Source organism: Eutrema salsugineum, unplaced genomic scaffold (genome assembly GCF_000478725.1).
Source record: "Eutrema salsugineum unplaced genomic scaffold, Eutsalg1_0 scaffold_9, whole genome shotgun sequence".
Taxonomy (NCBI): Eukaryota; Viridiplantae; Streptophyta; class Magnoliopsida; order Brassicales; family Brassicaceae; genus Eutrema; species Eutrema salsugineum.
The window spans coordinates 9,147,247-9,165,566 of NW_006256342.1; the positions used below are offsets into that span (position 1 = coordinate 9,147,247).

Here is an 18,320-nt window from a genome sequence, read left to right on the forward strand (position 1 = left end):
CACCGTGCATAACTTTTGCCCTGGCTGTAGAAGTAAGTTTATACCATCATAGAACGTCTGGGAAGACAGAGAAGGCACAGAAGACTCCAGGATCCCCGAGATGTCATCAAACATATCCGAAATGTCATCAGACTCCGGACTGAGACGATGTACCAGATGTATGAGCCAGAAATTCCCCGTAATGAGGCGACGATCTTTAATAAAATTTTGAAATTTAAGTTATAAGAACATATATTTCGAAAAAAACATAAGTTATTGTAAAAACTTATAATTAAAAGAGAAATGAGGAGAAGATAAGAAAAAGAAAAGAATAGAAGGAGGAACTTACCAGGAGTAGGCGAGCAGATCTAAAAGAGAAGAGATTAGGGATCGCCAAATCGAGAGGAAGAGTTGCAGGATTCTAGGCCAAATCGATAGAAGGAAGAAGAAGAGATTAGAGAAAATCTCTAAGTCATTCCCGATTTATATTTATTCTCGATTCCCAACGGAGTATTTGGTCGGGATTCCGTCAGGAATTCATTAAAAATTTCCTAACATTTAAAAAATGAACATTACATAGACTTTTATTGATTTTTGGGAGTGGGGTGAATACAAACACGCTAATTCAGACAAAATTACCTAACATTTAAAACATGAACATTACATAGACTTTTATTGATTTTTGGGAGTGGGTGAATACAAACACGCTAATTCAGACAACGGCGAGAAGAAGAAGTAGAAGACAAAGCCATGAGAAGAAAACAGAGAACAACAATGGAAACACAAGCAGAAGACAAAGCCATTAGTTCTTGCGAAGCACAATGAGGTACTGCATCCCGGGCTTGGCATTCTTGAGACGAGTAAACTGTTCACGTGCCTTGACTTTGACGAGCTCAAAGGCTTTCCTCATTGTGTCGGCTCTAAATTGTGCGGCTAGGAAAGCTCCATAGGAAGCCCTGAAGGAGACGGCCAAGATCTTTGGGTCTAAGAGAAACTCGCTGTTTGGGTGAATGATATCCTCAAAAGCCTCGATAGTGAACTTCCCGTTCTCCTTTATGATTTGCCTTATCTCGCCTTCTTCTGCAATGTAGAGTGGGGTGCTAAAAGAGTTCACCTTATCTTGCTCGATGACACCCTTTTATTCAATCAAGAAAATTGGAAGATTATGTTAGTTATGTAATTGTAGATATATAGAAGTAAATATGATTATATATATTATGATATGAAATGTTAATTTAAAAAATTAAACTGATATTTTAATCATAAATATAATTATGTTGGTCATAACTACACATATGATCAATTTTAATATTTGTATTCTTTATTTTTATATCTATATATCAAGCTGATCCTAATCTTATATATAAAACTTGGCCAATTCTCTTCAGTTGAGTGACACATCAGCGCTGGAGAGAACGCCACCTGTCATCTTCAAATTTAATAAAATAATTAATTAATTAAATTTAAAGTAAACACAATAAAACATATTAAAACATATTAAAACACATTAAAACACATTAAAAAACATAAGTAAATATTGATATATATTTATATTAGAATAAAATTCAAATTTAATTTAACTATATACAAACTTATAAATATTATATAATACAAGATTTTTTAAATGCACAATTCTATTTTTTTAAAATGTTTTAAACTTCATTTATAAACTAAAAATATAATTAAATTTTAATGCAAGTGAAAAAAAATTATGAGACTAAATAAGTTAAAAATTTTAAATAATCTTATATAAAAATTCAACTACTAAAATTAAAAAACACAAATCATATTTAATAAACTATTAAAAAGATAAAAGTTATTAAAAATAATAGTAAAAAGAAAGATATCCACATAAAAATGTCATCTATGGTTTTTTTTTAAGTAATAAAAAAAAAGATGAAATCAATAAAATATATATAACCAAATAAAAATCAAATATTAAATTAAAAAAAAATAACAAATATTATATTAGTACGATTTACAAGAATAAAAAGAATATAAAGATCGAAGAAAAAATAAAACTATTTAATACAACTGATGTAGAGGAGATTACATATAATATATCATCAAGAAGAAAAAAAAATATAACTATTTTAGACAAAAAATACATTAATAATAAACTTAAAGTTCAATACAAATTATTTAAAATATAAATTCAAACAAGATCCGCGCATACGCACGGGTTCTCTCCTAATACAATAAATATATACATGTTGAGCAAGATCGTTGAAAGCATCTCCGATGAAATCCATCACAATTCCTTTAGAGGTCTCGGACATCTTAATTCCATCTCTTAGACACGATCCGAAAATCAACATCAATCCCCCGGGGACAAGCTCTTCAGCTCTAGCGTCAAGTAGATCTTTGGTGTCGGCTGAGTACTGATCAAGATAAGCTTTCTTGACTGCTCCATTGAAGCCAGTGCAGTGCATGTCTCTGTTCCACGAAGGAGAGTCCCGGTTCGTGATCCCTTTGGGGATTTTGGAGGTGAAATGGAACGCGTAATTGATAACTCCAATGTGGAAACTCTGCTTAGGAAGAACACGTTCGAAGCAAGAACCAGGAACCCCGACACTATAGTATCACCTACCCTGAGGAAGTGACTGGAAGAGTGTTGAAATCGTTGGTGGTAAAATCGTTAAAGAGGACTTGGAACTCGATGTTATCCGCCGGGTTTTGTCCGGTTTCTTTACGGTACTTGTCTGCTACAGCATCTATTATGTTTTGGACTGCCACAAAAGTGTTTGGTCCACTCGCACAACCGAAATCCGCTACGCTGAATTCATCAGAGATCAAGTCAAGGCTGAGTTTTGATGAGATTGCCTCGTTCATCTTTTCTTTTGCAGCTTCCAACAACGCTCTCTGTAAGAAACCAAGTCAAAGAAGAGATTGTTAACACTTGTAACATGTTGATTATATTATTCAGATCCTAGCTAAGGTTATAATAAAATCATATAAATAAAAAACCTGATAAGAGGAATGCTGATTGTAACTCTCAGGACCTTCTCCTCCAATCATGATCCATTCTGGTGTAGTAGACATGATTGATCTCTTTTTTTCTCTTCTCACTCTTCTTTTCTTGTTTGGATGAGAACTTATGATAATTTATGGACCTCTCTATGCATATTTATACTCATATTCCTTATTGCTTTGTCCTTGCTTCAAAGAGCAGAATGGGATTTAAAATTTAACATGAATTAAATATATGAAAATAGGTTCTTTGTATAAACAAATAGCCAACAGCCTCGCGCTGTCCTCGTTTTATATGTGGGTTATTTAATTATTTTTTTATTGGCATTATTGAAGCTTTTCGCATTATTGAAACTCAGTAACAAAAAAAAAAAAAAAGGAAAAAGCTCTGGACTGTACTCTTTATTTAAGTGATTTAGAAACGTGCCACGGTGCCAGTAAGCTCGGTCTATAAAAATAAAACAAAAACCTAATCAAACGAATCTCTTAAATATGTTGCTATGTTGCATTGTTTTATCTGTTTCTTAATTGTATTATAGTGTGTAGTTGAATCAATCATATATGTCTATATTTTTAACAAATATGTAAAGAAAATCATTAACAAATTTTATCATATATTAGTAATCCACGCTTTGGGCGGAGTAAAATATCTATAATTTTTTTTCTATAATATTTAAGTTTGAAATAAAAATATAAACAATAAAAACTTAAAATTCTGAAACAAATAGATTATATTGGTATAAACTATATTTTTATTCTTTTTTGTTTTTTTTTTTGTCAAATGTTCTTGTGATTTGTTTAACGCATATAAATTACATTATTAAGATACATACATAATATATTAATAAATAGTTATAATATCATTATATAATAAATATTTTACTGGAACGTAATCTATATGTCTAGTTGAAGTCCCATAATTTTATTGGCATAATCAATTAGACATATTAGACATAATTGATGTATTGTACATATTATATATGGACCTTTCTAATAAATATATATGTAATCATAAAAAAAAAAATTCTCAAGACACCAAAAATTACGATCTGCAAATATATGTTCTTGAGCTTTGGTTTTTTTGTCAAAAATTCTTATATTTTTTTAACGCATATAAATTACATTATTAAAATACATACATAATATATTAATAAATAGTTGTAACGGGATCATTTTGCATTGTAATTATTATTTTCCAAATTTTAGTAAAACAAAACTGCATTATTTATGTTATAATGGTCACAATGGATATATTTTTATGCTCATAAAATAAATATATAAAAACATGTTTATTTATATATAAAAAAATTCTCAATTTCGTTGGTCCATTCCTGAATCTCAAATGGAACTAAAATACTAAAAATATTTTAATTTCAAATTTTATTTTTCATCCTGTTCTCACAAAATCTCATCCCTTATTTTCGTTTGTCGATTTTATGGCGACCAAAGGTTTATAACCGAGAACCAAATTGATTTTGCAAAGTTACCGGTTTGAGGCTCAAAACCGAATAGAAACCAAAACACCTAAAAATTTTTGTTTCGTCGGTTTGGTTCTATTTGGTTATGTCAGAATGCAGGCTTGCTATATGGCCATAGCTGTAAAAATACTAAAAATATTTTTATTTCAATTTTTATTTTTCATCCTGTTCTCACAAAATCCCATCCCATATTTTTGTTTGTCGATCTTATGGCGACCAAAGGTTTATAACCGAGAACCAAATTGATTTTGCAAAGTTACCGGTTTGAGGCTCAAAACCGAATAGAAACCAAAACATCTAAAATTTTTGGTTTGGTCGGTTTGGTTCTATTTGGTTTTTTCAGAATGCCCAAGCTTGCTATATTGTCATAGCCGTAGGTTTTAATTTTAGACTATAGCTGTAAAAACTTTTGGCTGTTAAATTATGACTGTAACTTTGAAAAAAAAAAATAAAAGCCACATTTTGAGGCTTTTAAAAAAAAATGTCGATTTACATAGAAAAAAGGAGAGAGAAAACTGTGGGATTTTTTAGGATGGAAGTTATGACTTTTAAGACTTTAAAATCATTAAAGTCTGACTGGCTAAAATCAGATTGGCTAAAATCTTACTTTAAAAACTTTATTTTTGTTTCAAAGCTCTAACAGCCTTTAAAGTTAATTTGCCAATCAGACCAATATGATTTACAGTAACATAAATAGTAGAAGTTTTTTGGTTTAATAAGAAGTTACAAATCTGTAAATCATTTTTGTTACAAATGATTTACAGTAAAAGTTATAAATGATTTACAAATGATTGAATAAAGTTTGAATAATTGTAGAAATTACAAATGATTTACAGTAAAAACTCTATATTTGGGACTTTGATATTTTATTAATTTATAAAATTACTAATTTATAGATTTTAAATAACTTTTTTTTAATTTTTATTAACTTTTTATTAATTTTAAAAAGATTGTATAATTTTTAAAAAAATCTTTATAAAATTTAAGATGAGTTTCAAGAATATTTTAATTTAAAATGAATAAAAAACATCACTATATTCATATTTTATTAGATTATTTTACGTATATGTTTATATCAGATTTAGTTTATGATGATTATCAATTGATGATTAATGGGACTATATATTTATATAGAAGTTTTATTAAAGTTCTACTAATAGCATCTGCAATCTGTGCTACCTGTGTGTCAAGCTTCTTCACATGAGTGGCAAGGGACTCATACTTGTTATCGATGTTCTCAATTTTGTTGCTGAGATCACTATACATCTCATCTACCTTGACATGGATCTCTTTTGCAGTCGTCTGCTGATTAATCATGACTTGTTGCATCATCGCTTCAAGTTTAGACTCTTGTGTAGTTAGATTAGAGCCATTCTGATTCTGAAAGCTGTGCTGTCCCTGATTCTGCACGTTTGTCTGGCCCTGATACCCCTTAGAGAAAATGCTGACACCTTGGTTTTGCACAAATGGTTTCTGCTGAAACTGCAGACCCTGATTTTGCACACCTGCTTGTTGTGGGTAGACTTGATCTTGAGGATTTTCAACACTGGGACTTCTGTATAACAGGTTGGGATGATTTCTGTAATTCTGGTTGAATCCTCTGTTGAAATATCCTTGGTTCTGCACGTAGGTCACCTCAGCATAATGTCCTTCTGAATCCTCTTCAGCAAATTCCTGATACAACCTCTCATCGCCAGCATTGTCACAAAAGTTGACAGCCTTTTGATTTCCCTTCAGTAACAAGGCTATGCTGAACTTGGTTAGTCAGCTCGTCTATCTTTCTAGACTCAATGATATTGATACGTCTTGATCTGTCATACTCAGGATTGCACTGGCTGAAACTAACAGAGAGATTCTCAATAAGCTCATATGCCTCCTCCTTAGTCTTTGTCATGAAGTTACTATTGCTGGCAGCATTTAGACAATTCTTTGCCTCCCAGTCTACTCCATCATAGAAGATGTTCAGCACCTGCTCATCTGAATAACCATGATGAGGACATTCTATGAAATACTCTCTGAATCTCTCCCAAGCTTCATTGAAAGACTCACCACCATTCTGTTGAAATTGAGTGATCTTCATCCTGAGTGATGCTGTCTTAGCCTTGGTGTAGAACTGATCCAAGAACGATGACCTGATTGCTTCCCAAGAAGTCAAAGAACCAGGTTCAAGTGATTTCAGCCATCTAGTTGCTCGATCAGCCAAAGAGAAAGAGAAGAGTTTGCACTTCAGATAGTCTGCAGGGACTTCATTTGAGCTTGTAGTACTGCAAATCTCTTCAAATCTGATTCATGGAATTTTCTGAAGCCTTCCCATAGAACTATTGCCTTTCCACAAGAGCGATGATTTGAGGTTTGATCTCAAAGTTCTGTCTCTGAATAGGTGGTGGACGAACTGGTGACCTATCCTGATAGAACTGGTGAGGAGAATCAATTCCCCAATAGGTATGCGCGGAGGCTGCCTCTGGTTCCTCTGGAATTGTGCCTGCCTGTTAACATTGTTCCCAAGTTGCACATGTCCAGCTGCAGCAGCTGCGGTTTGCCTCTGAGCTTCAGCTTGTCTCTGAGCCTCGACTTGCCTCTGAGCTTCAGCTTGCCTCTGAGCTTCAGCTGCAGCTCGTGCTGCATGATCAGCAGCAGCATTTGGATCAATGAGATCATCACGAACAGGAGGAGGAGGATTTATGGGGTTTCCATCATCATCGAACAGGCCCTGGAGATTCAGATCATCTTGATTTTGAGCAATGTTTTTCCTTCTTTGTATGTTCTCACGTTCTAGTTGCGCTAGCTCCTCGTTGTTCAAATCCAGCAGATTTTCAGAACCATGGCTTCTGGTCATAAACCTGAAACACACACACAAAAAAAAACATATTAGCAAAAGAAAAAGAAAAACTTAGTCTGAAATTTCATCCAAGACTCGTAGGCACTCAATTGGTCCCTGGCACAGCGCCAATTCTTGAAACACATCAGGAATAATCCTAAAATCTACTGCAAGAGCACAGCAATCGAAATAGTACTTTAGATATCGAAATCCACAAGGACCAAGTATACGCTATGAGAATGCAGAAAGAAAGTAAAGCTAAGCTTAATGATAGGTTGTTTTGTGGTTTAAGACTTCTAGAAACTAAGAAAAGCAAAGTAATGAGATGTAGATTCAAATGAGAAAAACGCTAGGTCTTCGGGTAATTCGCAGGAAATCAAGACTCACTAAACAGATTATCGAATAGGGAATGAATTAAGAACCGTTCTCGAACTCAAACATAAACGTCTAGCTAACCCACTGTCGTGGCACTAACTACTATGTCTAATAACCTAAGTGTCTAAACTGTCGTTTGACCTTAAATTTCTAGATATGCATTAAAGTCCTGGTTTGATAACTTCACAAATCGCCTTAGCATCATCTTTCGTTGGCTAAGGACGATTTGCTCATCTAAGTTCTGTCGGGAAATCTAAATCACTTTCATATTTAGATTAATCCTATAATCATAAACTAGGTGATCAATCTATTCTAAGTCTTAAACTCAACAATAGATGAAGAACTCTATGTGATTCCCTAATCTAACAAATTCAGTTTAGTGATTCCTGAAAATCCTTTGAAACTCTAAAAACCTAACTGGAGAACTACTCAGACGTAGATGCAGATAAAACACAGAAAGATGGAGAAGAACTCATAATCAATAAAATAGAAATCCAAAAGGGTTCAGAAAGCTTCTCAGAGATGTAGAGTCAGAGATTCGTCTCCCTAATCTTACAAATTGCCAAAAGCTTAAAAAAGTTTCAATAGAATAGAAAGCGTATCCAGAAAAGTGATAAAAAATAGGTTTAAATAGGTCTGCTGTAGTCTAGGGCCAAAATCAGAAGAATTTGGGCCAAAACAGGAAAAATCGAAATTTCCTTCTTCTTTGGAGAGGTGGAACGATCGATCTGAAATATCTGGAACGATCGTTCCAGCATAGATCGATCATGCCTTACAGAATTGGTCATGCTGGAAAATGTTCGCAAATTCTGGCTGGATCGTTCCAATCTTTTTTTTTCGCACTTTTCACCGTTTTTGCTCTTAAGTCTCCAAACTTCGTCATGAAACATTTTCTGATCTGAAATGATTTTAAAAAGATTAAAAGACTCGAAAAACACTCTAAAATTCAGGTTAGAATGTGTTAAAAATGCAACACATCAAAAACATGGAAACAAATAGGATTGAAGTAGTATTCACTTTGATCTATCTACAACCTTCAAGGCTTTAACCCTCTGTAATTGTTAAAGAAAAATAGAATCATTTTAAAAGGGAGAAAAGAGAGGATTTTAAAGAAAGCTGTTGGTGGAATTGCGGAACCATTAAGAATAAATTAATCGTAAAAGATACAGCAATCGATTATAGAAGTTGGGGGATCCGTTGAAATGGAGTGCATGTGTATTAATAATTATCAACGCCTAAACCATTTTTGCTTTCTTTCAACACCTAATATAATATTCCTTATTTAATTAAGTAAGTGAAGACTAATTATCTGTTTCTGCCAACGCATAATCCTTTCCAAAACAATCAAGAAAACTATGAGGTTATATTTTCTTCTATGATTTTTGAATTTATTATAAACCTGATGTAGTATTTCGTTTATGATACAACAGTTTTAAGAAAGAAATACTACAATATAATCTCTATAAATTAATATTTTAATAAATTAATATATTTTTTAAGTATTAAATTAGTTTTCGAACTGATATTTATGTTGATAAATTAATAATTTTATATATTAATAGAATATTGCAGTCTCGACATTATTAATTATAGAGGTTTAATTGTATTTTTTTTTTTTTGAAATTGAAAGTCTATTAAAAAGTAGTATAAGTTTCTTTTCAAGTACGTTAACATACCGAACACATAAAAATTAAATATGAAACAAATGCAAAAAGAATCTCATAAATATGTGAATTATCAAATGCCCTTCATACCACTTATTTGTGATTTAATATTACATAACTGCTTTCATGTTCTTTTTGTCAAATGTTTAGCTTATCTCGAATTTTTTTGGTTTTCAAAGATTATCCCTACCCTAACAAATAAATCAAACGTTTATTTTTTTGGCAAGTTGCTACATATAAAAAGAAGTGCACTAAGTTATACAAGTTACAAGGACAAGACAGTGAGCATCTTTGCACATAATAAAAAATTAATTTCGTTTGTAACTGCTGTCCTGGCAAGTTTATAGTTTTTTACAAAATCATACAGTAGATTTTTTTACGTTTTATTATTGGGGGAATAAATAATCCCAAAGTAAGCCATATATAAAACGAGTACAACGCGGAGTCGGTGGCGATATTATTATATTTTAGTTCAGAGAGAACCCATTTTCATATTTAATTTATATAAATAAACTAAATCTCATTCTGCTCTTTCAAGCAATGAGAGAGCACAAGGAATATTTAGTATAAATATGCATAGAGACGTCCATAGCTTATCATAAGTTCTCATCAAATATTAATTATCAAACAAGAATAGAAGAGTGAGAAGAGAGAAAAAGAGATCAGTCATGTCTACTACACCAGAATGGATCATGATTGGAGGAGAAGGTCCTGAGAGTTACAATCAGCATTCCTCGTATCAGGTTTTTTATTTATATGATTTTATAACCCTAGCTAGGATCTTGATTATGTAATAAACATGTTTTAACAATAATCCCCTCTTTGACTTGATTTTCTTTAGAGAGCGTTGTTGGAAGCTGCAAAAGAAAAGATGAACGAAGCAATATCAGCAAAGCTCAGCCTTGACTTGATCTCTGATCGATTCAGTGTAGCGGATTTCGGTTGTGCAAGTGGACCAAACACTTTTGTGGCAGTCCAAAACATAATAGATGCTGTAGAAGACAAGTACCGTAAAGAAACCGGACAAAACCCGGCGGATAACATCGAGTTCCAAGTCCTCTTCAACGACTTTACCACCAACGATTTCAACACTCTCTTCCAGTCACTTCCTCAGGGCAGGCGATACTATAGCGCCGGGGTTCCTGGTTCTTTCTTCGAACGTGTTCTTCCTAAGCAGAGTTTCCACATTGGAGTTATCAATTACGCGTTCCATTTCACCTCCAAAATCCCCAAAGGGATCACGGACCGAGACTCTCCTTCGTGGAACAGAGACATGCACTGCACTGGCTTCAATGAAGCGGTCAAGAAAGCTTATCTTGATCAGTACTCAGCCGACACCAAGGAGCTACTAGACGCTAGAGCTGAAGAGCTTGTCCCCGAGGGATTGATGTTGATTTTCGGATCGTGTCTAAGAGACGGAGTTAAGATGTCTGAGACCTCTAAAGGAATAGTGATGGATTTCATTGGAGATTCTTTCAATGATCTTGCTCAACAGGTATATATATTATATTCGGATCTGATATGCAGATAAAAAAAAAATAAAGAACACAAATATCAAAATTCATAATCTTATATAATTATAACATATATAACTATATTTTAAATTAAAACGTCAATCTAGTTTTTCAAAAATAACATTTCATATCATAATAAATATAAAATCATATTTACATCTGTATATCTATAATTACATAACTAACATAATTAATCTTTCAATTTTCTTGATTGAATAAAAGGGTGTCATCGAGCAAGATAAGGTGGACTCTTTTAGCACCCCACTCTACATTGCAGAAGAAGGCGAGATAAGGCAAATCATAAAAGAGAACGGGAAGTTCACTATCGAGGCTTTTGAGGATATCATTCACCCAAATAGCGAGTTTCCGTTGGACCCAAAGATCTTGGCCATCTCCTTCAGGGCCTCCTATGGAGCTTTCCTAGCCGCACATTTTGGAGCGGATGTAATGAGGAAAGCCTTTGAGCTCGTCGAGGTCAAGGCACGTGAACAGTTTACTCGTCTCAAGAATGCCAAGCCCGGAATGCAGTACCTCATTGTGCTTCGCAAGAACTGATGATCCAAATATATTAATGTGATCTTTCTATGTTAAATTGCTGGTTTTCCATTGTTATTTCTCTTTCGTCTCATGGTGGTTTGCCATCTTCATCTTCTGGCTGCGTATGTTTGATGTCTTTAACTCTACAAATGAATAAATGTTAGTTTTACAGTTTATGATTTAGCATATACATAGACAAATATTGTTGATGAATGATACGGATCGTGGACCCGTAGAAGGGTATTCTATACAAAGTTTCAAGATAGTACATTTATTTATCTAAGACCATGTTTATTAGAGAGATCCATGTGTGTCTCTTAAATATTATTTTAGTAATATTGTTTAGTTAAAATACATATTAAGAGATGTTGATTTATTTGAGGTACATTAGAGAAACTGTAATGAGTTTTTTTTTAAAAAAAATTATAAAAAAGAAGTTTTGTAATTGAAAATAACAAAAGTAAAACATTTTTATTATATATAAACAACACAAATTTAATAGATGATTTTGAGGTAGGATAAAAGGAAAAAGGAACATATGCAAGAAGAGAGCTTAAAACATTAGAAAAAAAAAAATTGTAACGATGGTTACTATTTTGAGTTAAGAATTAATGTTCTAGCGGATTTTTGAGAAACGTTGGTTAGTTCAATTTTTTGCAAATCTTTTTTCAGAAAAGAGTTGATATATACTTGATATATACTGATATCGAGATTGAGGAAAAAGAAAGCAAAACTAAATGACTACAGGATTTGGACACGAAATAAATGACTACACGACATAGAGCAAAAAAAATTTTCCTCATCTTTGTTTCATCTGCCAATAGCGCTGTGACACATGGCAAGCAAGAGACGTCTCCTACGGATCCGAAATAAGAGACGTCGCTTCTGTTTTTTTCTCTTTATTGCCCATTTATGATTTAATTTAAACCCAATAATACTAAGAGATCCAGTTTAAAGACCTCGATAAACATGCTCTTATTTGTATGATTGTATCCACTACATAACACAAAAAGTTGTCAATTTCCACTATGCAAATTTAAGTATCACCTGGTGTACATCACATGGGCAGTTCACGTGTACTGACAAGATGCGCCATCGATTATAATTTTGTGAGAAACTGTGACTAATTATATTTTATAGTTTTTTTTTTCTGAGTGGCAAGATTATATATTATTTATATATTAACTTATACTTTTTGAAGAAAATTAGTTTTTTTTAGTCTTTACTCTGTTCTTAAATCATTGATATTTTCAGTTTTTAATACAAAATTAAATCTTTTTTATTTTTGACATTTTATATTTTGCAGAGTATTTTCTATTACTTGAATTATTAGATTCATTTCATATACAAAAATCTTTTTTTTTCTAAATAGTGATTTTATTAATGAAAAAAGTCCAAAAATAATTCACTGAAATCCAAATACAAAACCATAGCAAAAATAAATAGACCAAACTACACCGAAGTAGTCGGTTTCTCCAACTGGATACATTCCTTCAACCACAAAGGTGCTCCATAAGCCACATAAAACCGCCATCGGTTTTCTCGTGCTACACTCTTTGCGATCATGGCAACACTTCTATTACTCTTCTCATTTTCTGTTACCCAACCCCACTCACCAATGTTCTGTAATGCCTGTCGTAATATAGATATTTGACCTCTTAAAGCTGGCCAGGCATTAGGTTTATTGAAAGCCACCACTATCTCAGCTGTCTCGATCCCAAAAACCACATTCGGTATATGCAAGCTGCTCATGCTCTCGATTGCCTATAGAAGACCTTTTTCCTTTGATGGATCCATCAGTGTACTCACACCATTGAAAGCTCGGCTTCTATGAGGTAGTGTATCTCCCTTGTAATCCCGTAGAATCTAGGCTGCCCCAACCATCCTCTTTGTTTTGCACCACGATACCCCCACATTGCATTTCAAAGTCCCGGATATAGGTGGCTCCCATCGTCTTTCTTGTTGAGCAAGCCTTTGATTCTCATTCAGTTCCCTCTGGTCAAATGTTTGGATTGAAAACCATTGATTTGTATCCTCCCACACCTTCGATACAGTTTCACACGCCGTAAACCTCCTTCCCTCAAAGAGAAATAAGTTCTGATTCTTCCATATCTGCCACAAGACCCATGGAAAACATCTTCTAATCTCCTCTGGTACATCTTTGTTCCTCGAGAGCTCAAAGAGGTAATGCATGTTTTCATAAATGGACTATGTATCAAACTCATCTCTCGAGAAAGGGAAGTTCATCTGAGCCCATATCTGTCTTGCAACAGTGCACTCAAATAACACATGGTTCACAGTTTCTTCTCCTCTCGCACATACCTGACATTCCTCCTCTGACTCAAGACCTCTGTGTCTCAAACACTCTGCAACTGTATGGCATTATTCAATACCTTCCACATGAATACTTTTATTTTTTGCACCGTTTTCACCTGCCATACACGGCTTCACAATATGTTCAAAGATGGGCTCATCATAGCCTCTCTCCTTGTCTCCGACTGATCCAATTGCCTTCCAAGCCAATACCCTGATCCAACCGAGTAAGCACAGGACTTCCAAAAGCAAGCTTCTGCTTTAAGATGATTTCAATGTCATTACGAACAAAATGTTCCTGTAGTTTTCCCCTGTCCCATGTTTTTGTTTGGGGATCGATTAGTTCTTTAACCTTCATATTCAGATTGAAAAACAGATTCCTTCGATAAGGTGCTCTCGGTGCCTCATCGCAAATCCAAGGATCTAACTAGACATTAATGTTATCCCCTGAGCCGACAGAGTTTTTCAAACCCCGAAGGAGTAGCTTCCTTCCATGTAAAATGCTTCTCCATGCGTAAGAGGGCCTCGATCCTACGACAGCTTTCAGCATACCATTTTAGCAAAATACTGACTCTTTAAGACCCTAGCTACTAAACTCTCCGGGAACATAAGCACCCTCCACGCTTGCTTAGCCAGTAAAGCCTGGTTGAACAGCTCGATGTTGCGAAAACCCATACCACCCAAATCTTTTTCTAGACACATCTTTTTCCATGACACCCAGTGGATTTTCTTTTTCCCTTCCTGTGGATTCCACCAGAATTGAGCCATAGCACTTGTCAAGTTTTTGCATGTGGATTTTGGTAGTTTAAACACAGACATGGCAAAAACTGGCATTGCCATCGCAACTGATTTTAAAAGAATCTCTTTGCCTGCTTGAGAGAGGAACCAGTCATACCATCCGTTGAATCTGCCCGTCATCTTGTCCTTTATATAGCTGAGCATGTCACGTTTTGATCCACTAAAACACTCTGGTAATCCTAAGTATTTCCCTGCTCCCCCAACATTGACAATGCCCATCCGCCCTTGTATGCTCTGTTTCGTTCCAAGGTCTACATTCTCTCCAAAAGTGATTGAAGACTTGTCAAAATTGATCTTTTGGCCAGATACCTTTTCGTATAACTGCAAGATTTCGGTAATTGTATCACTTTCCTCTTCATTTGCATGACATAGTAACAGGCAATCATCAGCAAACAACAGATGATGAATGGTCGGTCCATCCTGTGTAAATCTAATGCCTTGAATACGACCTTCAGCTTCTGCACGACTCAGAAGATAAGATAGCCCCTCCGTGCATAAATCAAACAAAAATGGGGACAAAGGGTCTCCTTGACGGAGTCCTCGACTCGGCGTTATCATACCATGAGATTCCCCATTTATCAAAATCGTATATGTCACCGTTGAGCAGAACATGATCCACTGAATAATCTTCTGGTGAAACCCCAATGCTTTCAGCAAAGCTTCCAGGTAAGGCCATTCAATCCGGTCATAAGCTTTTGACATACCTGTCTTTATAGCCATGCTTTCACTTGACACTCTTGGATGTGTCCTCAGTGCGTGAACTAGTTCATGAGAGAAGATGATGTTATCCAATATCAACCTGTCTGACACAAACGCTGACTGAGTTGGTGAAACGATCTCATTAAGCCATGGTTGTAATCTTGCCACCAGCACCTTTGAAATAATCTTATATAAGACTGTACACAGGTTTATAGGTCGGAGCTCGGTCATCACCGTAGGTTTGGTGATCTTTGGAATCAAACATATTTGAGTATAGTTCCATTCCGAAGGAAAACCCCTGTTTCGAAAAAGCTCTGTACTTCTTTTGTGACTTGATCACCGACAATTCCCCAATATGTTTCAAAGAAAAGTTCATTCATTCCATCGTGCCCTGGTGCGCTTGTTCCTCTGATTGCAAACACAGCTTCTTTCACCTCTTTGGAAGTCACAGGTCTCATCATGCACATATTCATTCTGTCGGATACTTTAGGAATGAAATTGGCAAACAGATCCTCCATGTTTCCCTCAGCCGACGTCGCAAATAGTCATCTGAAATAATTGCTTGCAATATCTCCCATCGATCCCATCGATGTCGCCACTCTACCTTGGTCGTCAATCAGCTGTTCTAAGCAATTTCTGGATCTCTGCGCTTTCACTGATGCATGAAAGAAACTCGTGTTGTAATCTCCTTGCTTTAACCACTGCTCCCTGCAATTCTGTTCCCAAAAAAGTTCCTCCTCCTGGAATCCTTTAGCAATCTTGATGTGTGTCGTGATGAGGGTGTCAAGTTTTACCCTAAATGAAATCAATAGCCGCAAGTGCACAACTGATCGATTGTAGTACTTAGGGATCGAATCCACAGGGAAGGAGAATCTTTCCTGCAAAAGCCTTCGAAAGAAATATAAAGTAAGGAAGTCTAGAACCAGGTGATTTTGTGAGGGTTTTGGAGGTGTCTTTGAAACGTAAAAACGAATCTTAAAGAGAAAATACGGTAATTAAAATGACATAATAACTAAACTTAACGAAAACAGGTAAAAACGAGAAAAATGACTAAACCTAATTGCTTTAATGAAAATCGATTGAAAGAGTAAAGATAATAGACTAAAGCATGAATAAAAATCGGGGTAAATCTATAGAAAAGAAAGTGCTGGGGTTCATGGAAGTTTTCTCAGGGGTATGAACGATTCAAAATATTGCTAGAGAGTAAATTTGATAAGATCTTAGCTTAAACTTTTCGAACTAGAGTCACGGACGTATGACTACGCCACTGTCGTGATCATAGACAACTATCTCTCTCAACCCCGACCAGTAGGTTTCTGGCCCTGGAAAAGAAGAGATGCATTATGTTTAAGACTCGTCAGCATTCACAAATCGCCCATAGGTAGGTTTCCACTCCTATGTTTGTTTTGCTCTCCCAAACTAGATCTGACACCAGATGAACACTTTTGTGTCACCAAGCATCTGGATCAGATTGTAGTTCATGACGCTACTCTCATGCAGTAAAAACGAATTCAGAAGAAAAAGTTCTAAGATTCGTCTCAATAGCTCATGAAATCCTCATCGAACATATGTATCCCCATCGAAAATCCCTTAGACCCAACAAAAAACTACTAAGACATGATAAACGAAATCAAAAACATAGTATTAAAAAGTAGTACAGAAACCGAAATTGAAAAAGAAAGAACAAGGGTTCAAGAGATAGATCTCTCTCTCCCTAAAACCTAAAAACAAAAGCTTAAAGTAAAATTCTTCTACGTATTTCGTCTCCCTTCTTCTCTTTTAAAAATGACCTAAATGATATGTATTTATAATCTCCAATACTCTCTGGTGTCTAGGGTTCCGGAATTGAGGCTCGAAAAATGATATGGGCTTCAGAAATGGGCCTTCAAACTCGGAGTTAGCTGGCCGCGGTCGGGATGTGCGTGACCGCGGAGAATGGATGGCTGGCCGCGGTCAGGATGGTTGTGACCGCGGAGAATGGCCTGTTGGCGGCGGGTGGAAACGCTTGCCGGCTGGTTTACGGGACATCTTGCTCTTCGCGTATCTTTTGATTGAACCGTTGGATTGCCAAGCTATAACGTGTGCTGGAAAGCTGATACTTCCATCTTTGAGATCTCCAAATTTGAGCTGGATCAGACGGTGAGAAGGCTTTCAATCGGGGGTGAACTTCTGACGGTTTGATTCTGAGCTAAAAATCTGGTCTTCTATCCATTTTGTTAAGCTTTTCCCTAAGTTTCCTGAAAAGAGCCTTGGAACTACAAATACTAGAAAAACGTAATAAAAGTACCTGAAAGCAATTAAAAACATAGAAAAAATATTTCAAATAGATCCATAAAAGTGGTCAAAATACGGTGTTATCAAATCTCCAACTTCAACTCTTTGACGTACTCAAATCTCGGGCTGGTACTCGATATTCCTTCTCCAATGTGTCTCTTAAGCTCACAATCCGTGTCATTGAGTTATTCTGGTTTTATTTTTTCCATCTACCAAGCGCCTTCCGACACATCCCAATCCTGTTCATCAGCAAGATAGGAACTGAATTGTGCTATCCCTTCCATGCTTGTTTAATCACCTCTTTCACCAGAGGCTTTCCTATCAGGCGTTTGTCAAAACAGAAAACACCTCTCTCTGATGTTTGTTTGCTCATCATGTGAACCAGAACCGGGATATGATCCGATCCCAACTTGTCCATAAAGGTTTGGTTGGCAATCGGAAACAGTGTCCTCCAGCTCTTGTTCCCAAAACATCTGTCCAACCTGCATTGCACCCAATGAGAATTCCTCGTGCCCGCCCATGTAAAGCCATTCCCTGCACTTGGGAGCTCGATCATGTACAATACGCAGAGCATCTTATTAAAAATTTTGAAAGATGCTTCACATCGCCTAGATCCTCCAAGCTTCTCTCCATTATGCATTATTTCATTAAAATCTCCCACCATGCACCAGCTCTCCTTCTTTTGGCTCCCAATTCGCATTAGCCGCTCCCACACATGAGCTCTGCCCTTTACCACCGGATCTCCATACACAAAAGACACAAAAAAAATTAAAACCACCAAACTGTACAGACACATCGATTAGGTTCTTGTCCGCAAACTCCACCTTAACCGAGACACTACTCTTCCAGAATAAAGCTAAACCACCACTCCATCCAACAAGGTCAACCGTATAGGCCTATC

General features: G+C 35.4%; 1 protein-coding gene, 1 non-coding gene and 1 pseudogene across 2 annotated transcripts; 2 read left to right on the plus strand and 1 right to left on the minus strand.

Moving 5' to 3' along the window:
* Positions 1–781: 781 nt before the first annotated feature.
* On the minus strand, positions 782–3,030 carry LOC18008870 (annotated as a pseudogene).
* Positions 3,031–6,409: 3,379 nt separating this feature from the next.
* Positions 6,410–6,516, plus strand: LOC112087355. Its single transcript, XR_002900045.1, has one exon. It is a non-coding gene; the product is annotated as a small nucleolar RNA R71 (small nucleolar RNA).
* Positions 6,517–9,879: 3,363 nt separating this feature from the next.
* On the plus strand, positions 9,880–11,468 carry LOC18008745 (paraxanthine methyltransferase 1). Its single transcript, XM_006391359.2, has 3 exons — positions 9,880–10,027; positions 10,126–10,779; positions 11,021–11,468. Exons 1-3 carry the CDS (start codon positions 9,953–9,955, stop codon positions 11,351–11,353), a joined length of 1,062 nt encoding a protein of 353 aa, XP_006391421.1. The 5' UTR covers positions 9,880–9,952; the 3' UTR covers positions 11,354–11,468.
* The last annotated feature ends 6,852 nt before the right edge of the window (positions 11,469–18,320 follow it).